The sequence below is a fragment of the Serinus canaria genome, chromosome 2, assembly GCF_022539315.1.
Source record: "Serinus canaria isolate serCan28SL12 chromosome 2, serCan2020, whole genome shotgun sequence".
Classification (NCBI taxonomy): Eukaryota; Metazoa; Chordata; class Aves; order Passeriformes; family Fringillidae; genus Serinus; species Serinus canaria.
Window position 1 is genome coordinate 123,583,377 of NC_066315.1, and position 9,067 is coordinate 123,592,443.

At 41.3% G+C, this 9,067-nt stretch overlaps 1 protein-coding gene across 1 annotated transcript; it reads right to left on the reverse strand.

The window, feature by feature from the left end:
* Window positions 1-1,802: 1,802 nt before the first annotated feature.
* Window positions 1,803-8,155, reverse strand: ZFAND1 (zinc finger AN1-type containing 1). The gene is made up of 8 exons (XM_030237536.2): window positions 8,051-8,155; window positions 6,980-7,022; window positions 5,712-5,751; window positions 5,226-5,353; window positions 5,049-5,140; window positions 4,125-4,249; window positions 2,145-2,300; window positions 1,803-2,001 (listed from the first exon to the last, which is right to left on the reverse strand). The coding sequence occupies exons 1-8, from the start codon at window positions 8,103-8,105 to the stop codon at window positions 1,831-1,833; spliced, it is 810 nt and encodes a 269-aa protein (XP_030093396.1). The 5' UTR covers window positions 8,106-8,155; the 3' UTR covers window positions 1,803-1,830.
* Window positions 8,156-9,067: the final 912 nt, after the last annotated feature.

The following is a 9,067-nucleotide window of genomic DNA, read 5'->3' on the forward strand; positions in this document are numbered from 1 at the left end:
TTTTTTTTTGCATCTACTAGAAGTTAAAGTTTTGTTTATTAACTTAGAAGTGAAACAATTCAGCACCTTCTAAGCACAGGCCTGTAAAATTAACAGTGGTTTCAAATGAGAACTGACTCCTCCAAAGTATTTTGGGGTTTTTTTCAAATGTAGTTGTTGAACTTTCTATATGAAAATGTGCTAAGATAATGAGTTAAAAGAAAAAACAACAAAACAAAAAAAAACAAAATGCTGAGTAAAGATATGTTGGAATCCAAAGGTAAAATGAGAGCAGTTCTAACCTATGCAAGATCTTGGAGGTCTGGAAAAGTTTCTGCTTTTGTTCCTAGTACCATTGACTAGGGTGGAGTTTTCAAGTTTTCATCTCTTCTCATTTATTTGTCAGACTAATTTGGTTTTGCTTCTCAATTTCTGAAAACTACCTGGAATGAGCTTCTGTGTACAATCCTAGACACATTCCTGGAATAAGATGATAGTGAAAACTTTTTGGAGTCTTATCAACTGTGACTTGCGATGTTTGTACTGTCATTTACAGGCTGATAGATCTTAGCCATTACTGGCAATTGATGAAAGCAACCATGCTGGTAAAACCTTTCAGGCCTCCCCAAAGATTTACTTCCTGCATCCCAAGTCTATCTTCTCTTTACCCACAAAAAAGTGTTATTTCAATTATTTTGCCTGCAAATGCTATGGCAGAAAATTCACAAGCAGGAGAAAGGGTGTAAGAAGAAAACTCTTGAAGATTTAGCAGAAGATTTTCTGCTAAAAAAATGGGGAAATGACCCTGTTGCACAAGAGTATTTTTCACTTGCTTTTGTAGTGAAAAAAGGGTGTAGTGCAACAGGGTGGGAAAAAAGTTCTGCTTAGGGCTCTTCCCAGCATACTGGTTCCACAATGCTGGTTGGGCTCCTACTGCATATTCTGTACCACAGCAGCCTAAGATAAAAAGAAAGATGAATAGACAATTGCAGATGAAAGGGAGGAAAATAAGTAACAAGGAAAAAGAGAACTGTCCCTCTTGTACTGGAAAGCAAGATAACAGCTGGAGAGACAGGCAGGGGAAAGCAGAAAAATGCTCCTGTACTTTCCACTGACAGGAGACAAAGATTTTCAAAATATTCAGCCCTTTCCTTCATGGAAATCAAAAACATCTTCCTTTGCATGACATCCCCACCACATCCAGTAAAGCAATTTATTCATACCTAAGTCATGTCAAAACTACAGTAAAAAATCTTAAAGCAAAATAAGTGACAGGCTTACTGAGATCTTTTATCCCCCACCTAATCATACAAGATTTACAATCAGGAAGACACCTGAGTGAATTTACTTTTGCTTCATAAAGCTTTCCTCCTAAACATCATTAAACTATTACAAGAAGAAAATGTGAACCTGGTGTACAGACAGTGCCAGTTTCCAAATGCAACAAAATCTGTTTGTGAAGATGTAGAAAAGATGCTGCATTAGCATAGAATGTTTCTTTTCTTCAGAAAACTGTGATACTGCAAGTTTACATTTTCATTATTTATTAAGACATACTGTCCTCACCACTTACACAAAAATAAATACCAAATTTAAGAAAAAAATATTGATATTATACAGCTCAATAGAGCAAGAATTTATTCTAGAATGTGAATATCTGTAATATTCCTTATTATAATTTTCCTTTCAGGACATAGTTCTTCTGTCAGTCAAGCAACTGAGAAATTGATGGGAGTTGTGTCTTTACAATGGAAGACATTCTGACATACCAGTGATTTAAAAAGAAAACTGGACTTGCTTTAATGCTTCTAAAAAATACTGGATTTTTTTTTTTTTGTGAAAATTTATTGACTAACTAAAGTAGGATTCTGTATCTTCTATAAATAGAACATCATTATCAAGATACTCCAGAATTATATTCCCTCCATTGTACAGTGGATTGTGTTTATCAGAAAGCCATGTTTCCAGTGTGTGCTCAAATGGCAAGGCTTCTCCAGAGGCTGTATGGCATAATCTCAGTTTCTGTAAGACAAATAGGACAGAAATTAACACCAAGATTTGCCTATCCAAGATGAAAGAAGTGGGGTGGGAGAAGAACAAAAGGCTAAAGAAAAACTAAAACCAAAACGCAACAGCCTGGAAAATGTTTGTTATTGCTGACTTACCTGGGATGTTGATTTGTTGTTGTCATTTTTAAGGCTTGCTAAGGAAGCTGCAAAATCTACTACTTTGCCAATACTCCACTTACTGCAAAAGAACATGGGTTTGCTTTTCTCTTTGTTCCCTTTTGGTAAAAATACTTGAAAGTAAATTCTTTCTGTCTAGAAAAACATGAAAAATAAGACAAAAATTAAAACAATTGATGAAGACACAATGCCAGGGCCTCACACAGGAGGTCACCTTTTCTGGGGACCAAATGGATTGTGGGCAGGAAATAAGCCCCCTGATTCATTTTGCAAATTAATTATGTTGGACTTCTCCCTTGAACACCCGAGGGGTGGGTGTTACAACCTTACTAGAGATAAATAAGGAAGGCTTAGGGAAAGCTTTTGTTTGTGGTAAAGCTGATGGTCTTACCACTCTGGCAGGATTTAATCAACAGTTTGCTGACACTCCCATGCCCTCTGCTGTGCAATCTGACAATGACATTCATTAAAAAGAAAGAAAAAATCCAGGAATCATAGGACAATCATGGAGTTTCCTGGGTGTTCCACCTGTCCTCAAAGAAATGGTACAATCAAGAAATGGAATGGTCCACTAGAATGAGCTCTAGGGCAAAACTTCCTTATGGAAAAATGAGGTAAAGCCCTGCTTAAAGCTGTTTGATGTTCAAAATAACCAGTAGACATCCATCAGATGCCCAGCAGAAGAAGCTCATTTTCCTTCTTTCTAACAGTAAAATGTCTAATAAACCCCCTAGTGTCAGACCTTCTCTTTTTTCAGGGTGACAATGTTATTATTAACTATTACCCTTATGAAGTTTAAAATACCTGTCTGTCCCTTTACTAACTCCCAAAGCAAAGAGCACATGAAAAACTGTTTCTAGATGGGGACTCCATTTACCTTCACAGAGGTTTGGATAATTCCCAAGAATGGGTAATTTCTTATCATTTCAGGAAATAAGTGAAACTGGGACAGATTTTTTGGCCTGAACAAATCTGGAGTATGCCCAAGGAATCATCATTTTACCTTTGCAGAAACCTCAGCTGTAAAAAGATGCAGTACCCAGTGTATTGAACTGACCGTTATCTGTACCTCCTTCCTCTCTGTTTCACGAATGGGAGGATAATCATGTAACGCAGTTTATAAAAATCATTTCTCAATTGGGTTTTTTACACATACTAATGGTTTTGCATGTAGAACACCCTCAAGCTTCAGGTGCTAATTCTGGGTGAGTAGCTGAATCTGCAGCTGAAACATCTTGGTACCAATCTAAGTTGGCATACTCATCCCTCTACACTCTCAAAATTAGCAGACTCAAACATTTAAGGCACATTCTTATGATAAGATTACGTTGTCCACTGCAATGCACCAACATATGAATTCAATCTTAATGGGAAAACCAAGCAATTTCATGTTTCAGGGGTAAATTATCTGAAATACTGATATTGCTAGCCATGTATTAAGATTTGACACTATCTGCAAAAAGGGTCTAGGTGACAAGGAACCACAAGCTAAGTTGTGCTATAAAATTCTGTGCTGCACTACTTACAAAATTGTGCTACAGTGATTCTAGAAATCCTGTTCTAGTCTAATAATGGAATTCTATGCTCTGCTGATGATCAAATTTTGTAAAAATAATAAGATTTGATAACCTTAGTGCTGTCATCTTTCTGTCAAGAATCCCCAAAAGACCCCATTTGTCCCTGCTGTGCTATGTGACAGCCATGTGGCAGGCAAAACACATTTCTGCTATGAAGTAATAAGAGTTTGATTCCACTGCTCCAAACTCCACACAGACATCTTATAACAGACATAAGACTAGTGAGATTGCTTTTGGGTACCAGGCTGAAGTCATTTAAGGGGTTATGGTCTTGAAAAATTAAATCCAAAACTAAGCTGAGGAAACCCAATGAAGATCAAACAATTTAGTAATCTTTCCAGTTCCTTTGAGAATTCAATTTTTGAAAACAAACATCACTGACCTGAGGCAAGGACTTGTCCCCACATGCGTGCATTTTCAGTTTCATTAATGCCACTTTTGCTGCTGTCTCACTGTTTTTTGCTCCTTTACGTTTTTTGCTTTTCACTTCGTCACTCTTTTTAGAATCTGAGAACAACAATATCCTGTTAGTGTGATCATTCTGACAGTTTCCTGAGCATATTATATGACACAGACCTACTCAGTCCTTTGGGTCTCATCGTATTGCCAAGGATCCCATCCTTTTCGTGTCTGTTCATGCTTTCTTGAAGTTCGTATCAGCATTTTTAGTTCTTGCAGAATTCCTTTACATTGAAAGGTGAACATTATCACCATTTAAACACAGGCTGCAAAAGCCAGATAGATACAAATTCTGGAGTTTCTACACTTGTGGCTATCACAGCATTCATATGGCAACATTTCAGGTCCTCCTTTCTACACATAACCCCACTGTCCAGCTGGGCAGTGCTGTTTATTCTCTTTCCCATCCTAGAGCTTGTTTAAAACCTGCAAAATATTTCATGGTAGAATCAGACTTTTCTGGGCATCTTGATTGTGTAGGTGTTATCCCAGCAGATTGACATGCACATCCAACACAATTGCATTATTTGCACATGGATTAATATGTAAATAGTAATGTCTAGGTACAATTCATTACAGTATAGTACTTGTAGAATGACAACAAGACAATAATTCTGAAAGAAACCTGCGCCCTATTTATTTCTTTAGAGATTTTCCTTGTACTGTTGTTTTGGCTCAGTTTAGCTGAACGGTATTAAATGTTGACATGTAAGTTTAGGGCTATTTAACCAAGGAACTCCCATCCTTTCTTCTTTGGTCAAACCTGACTCCTCAAAAGGAGGTCAGAAACTCAAATAGAGTTCTGAAAAAAATGTAGGAAAATGAATATATATGCCTCTGTACTTGCCTATAATCTGTTGAACAAGCTGCTGGGTGGCAGCCATTCGAGGTTTCGGTGTGTCCAGCTTCTCACATTCATGGTCTGATTGATGACGATGTCTGTAAACAACAAAGTAAAACTTCTAGTGAGTTTTCCATACATTAGTGAATGAATATTGATGTTTAAACACTCTGTTGCACTCACCTGAGACAAAAGTGTTTTTCACAATAAGGACATAACACTGGCAAAAGCTCCTTTGCATTGCAGTCTTTGTATGAGCAAGGGTAAGATCTGTGCTGATCAGGTTTCACCGAATTGCTTCTTATATTCACCTAGGAGTAAGTAAAAAATATTTTGTTTAAATAAACAGATACTACAAATATAAGTTACCATCCCAGCTTTCTCAAAGATCTGTGATAACTCTCTATTCTATGGGCAAACCTGGTCCAGCTAGTCTCTCCTACTTTTGCCCTGGTTATGTTTAGCTCAGAGGTAGAAAAAGAACCATCATCCTGCTCAAAGTCAATTTACTTCTGAGAGGAAGAAAAAGAGTAGATTATTTTTTTAAGCCTTTCACATTCTGAGATAAATAATTCATACCCATATACTATATGCATTCATATAGTCTGAAAACACACAGCTAAGTTGCATGGAATTTAAATTAAAGGTTGTCATATATTATTAGATTACCTCAGAACACCCATGAGCATCCCGGCTCCTGTGCTGAAGGCTTTGTGGAAAAAGAAGAAAATATCACACTGTTATCAACATTCCAGGAAAAAAATTTGCATGTGAAAACATTTAATTGTTTAAAGAGTAATCTGACAAGTTTTATCATGGAAAAATTTCAATTTGATAATTAATCTTCTCCAAAGTTTGTTCTATCCTATGCATTTCACTTCTTGAATGGATAGATCATATTCTTTCTCAGAATGCAAAACATTTGGCTTTTGGAACTTATGCTTCAAGATAAACAAATCATTTCAATAGAATGAAGACATTAGCATGCTTAAGAGTTCAGTTCAAAGCAACCAGAGCTTGTCTGTTTTAATGGATTTTCAAATTTCTTCCATAATGGCAGAAATCCCTTGAAGGCTTCTGATATGTTAGAAGTAAAATATGCCCCCAATCTCTGAGCTTCTCTCAGCTGCCCTCTGCTAATCTGAAGTGTAAATCAAAGTGCAGGCCCTGATTTCAACCTTGCAAGAAACCTCAAAATTTTTTTCAAGAAGAAAACATAATCAGCCATCTCCTTTTGAGACAAGGTCACACATTTATATGACACTGGGAAGCCAGCAGATGTGGTGTTTTGCATTTTAGTAAAGCTTTTGACACTGTCTCTCAGAATGTTCTTCTGGACAAAAAGGCCTAGACAAGTCTGTAGTACTATGGGTGAGCAAATGGCTGATGGTTTGGGCTCAGAGAGTCACAGTTAATGCAATTGCTTCAGTTTAGTGGACAGTGGAGTTTCCCAGGACACAATTTTAGTGCCAGTGCTCTTTAGTATTTTTATAAATGATCTGGATACATGTTATGGTTGCCAACCATTCTAAACCAGGAAAAGCTGTCAACTCCTTTGAGGATGGAGCACAGAGAGATTCTTGATAGACTAGAGAGCTGGGCAGTCACAAACTGTATGAAATTTAATGAGAGCAAGTGCAGGATTCTTCACCTGGGATGAGGAAATCCTGGTGACCAAGCATCCATGAGGAAATGGAAAGAAGCTGTGTCACAGGAAGTTCAGGTTGAACATTAGGAAAAGGTTCTTAGAGAGGGTGGCTGGGCACTGGAACAGGCTACCCAAGGAAGTGGTCATGGCACCAAGACTGCTAGAGTTCAAGGAGTGTCTGAGTGATGCTTAGTCATTTGTTTTAGTCCCATGAGGAGTAAGGAGTTGGATTTGTTGACTCTTGTAGGACCCTTTCAACTTGAGGTACTCTGTGATTCTATGAACTTACCAAAAGATGCCTGAACAGCCATCACATACAAAAGGAAGAAAATCTGAAACAAAGAGATTGCTTTTCAGTTAAGACAACATGGTTGTTGTTTTGTTAATAGTTTCTAGCTTAATTTTCACATGATTAACTTTTGCTTACCAACATCACAGGGTAGGTATATTTATAAGAATACTTAGCAACTGCATCTACACTTTAGCTAGAAATGGCTTTTGTTAACTCCCCTAATTAATATTAAAATATAGAAAATATATGAGCAGGTAAATTATATTTATATACATTCCAGAAGCTGGAATTAGGCTTTACATTTTTTTTTTCAATATCAAGCCATGACACTGGAACATATGGCTAGCCATCAGAATTACTAGTTATGTTAAAAACTGAATTTATTTCAAGACCATTCAGAACACTATTTACTGACAGTGGACAAATTTTTTTTTAATAGGCTGCCAACTGGAGGAGATGCTGGCTCTTTTGAAGGGAGAGCATCTCCTCCACTGGACAGTCATAATGCTCCTACCCCTTCTTCACATCATATCCTACGTACTGTCCTTGGGTGATTAAAATTGCACACACTTCCTAAGTGTCTCTACACATCCCCCGCCTACCACATAAATTCTTACACATAAAATCACATCACTGTCTGCTGAACTCCACCACATCATTAATGGCAGCAAATGCCAGGTCAAGCCCACTACTCTGCTTCTCCATCCTTCGGATTTTATGCTGACAGACCACCACGCAATTGGACCACGGAGCTCAGGTCACGATCATCTCGATCCCTTAATTTCTGAGTGGTCCCCCAGAAAGCTCTCGGTACGGGCGGTTCTGCCATTTCTTTCTGAGAGTTTACATCTCCAGTCACAGTCTCCGAGATCACGGAAGGCAGCAAGTGTGAGGAAGGGGCAAGAGGGCTATTAACCACCCAGTGAGGCAACCGTGGTGACAGGCGCTGGCACTGGACCGTGCAGGGCTGCCGCAGCACAGAGGACTCCCCGATCTGGGGGGGCAACCCCGCACCGTCCCCGGCCCACCATCCCAGTCTCCGCCGGGACCCGCCGCGCTCTCCCTTACCGAGCTGGCGGCACTCAGGCACCCCGCAGTGCTGCCCCACCTCCAGCTCCGCCATGTCGGCGGCAGACAGGAGGCGGGGCGGAGGCGGGGCCGAGGCGGGGCCGAGGCGGGGCGGAGGCGGGGCCGAGGCGGGGCGGAGGCGGGGCGGAGGCGGGGCCGAGGCGGGGCCGAGGCGGGGCCGAGGCGGGGCCGAGGCGGGGCGGAGGCGGGGCGGAGGCGGGGCCGAGGCGGGGCCGAGGCGGGGCCGAGGCGGGGCCGAGGCGGGGCCGAGGCCGGTAGCGACCCGCGGGGACCCGCCCGCGCCGGGCTGATCCTGAGCCTGGCCCTCCCCGCGAGCTCGGAGCTGCGGGATGCCGGCAGGAGCGGCTGCGTCACCGGGCTCAGAGCAACCTGAGTAGCTCATGTCGGCGCAAGCCTCAGCCTTCAGTGGGCCCAGAGCCGCGGCTGGTGCTCCTCGGGCTGTTCCAGGGGGAAAAAAAGGCATAATTTGTGTCTTATTTGTGTCGCTATTTGTGACGTCCCGTGGGGCAGAGCCTTGTTGCCGGAGGCAGAGCGGAGGTAGCGCGACTTCCCGAAGCACTTCGTGCATTCTGCAGCCTGTTGATGCCACTGAGGTTTCCTTAGCGGCGCACCCACCACTTTTGTAAAAAAATGCATTCCTTCAGAATTCAGTGTTATTTTCCCAGCCCTGACCCGCCTGTGCCCGAGGGTGATGCTCTCCTAAAACGCCTTCTTGCGACATGTCTCCAATTCTGGGTTCCTCAGTAGGAGAGAGACATGGAGCTCCTGGAGAGGATCCAACAGAGAGCTACAACATTTTTCAAGGGACTTGATTATCTCCTTTCGAAGGAAAGACTGAGGGAGTTCAGCCTCTTCAGCCTTAAGAAGCAACTGGGAGGGGACATAACTAAAGCCTATAAACATCTTACGGGAGGGTGACAAGAGGCTGTGGCAGGTTCTTCTCCGTGGTGCCAAGCAATAGGACGAGGCAACAGGCAGAAACTTATGCACAGGAGT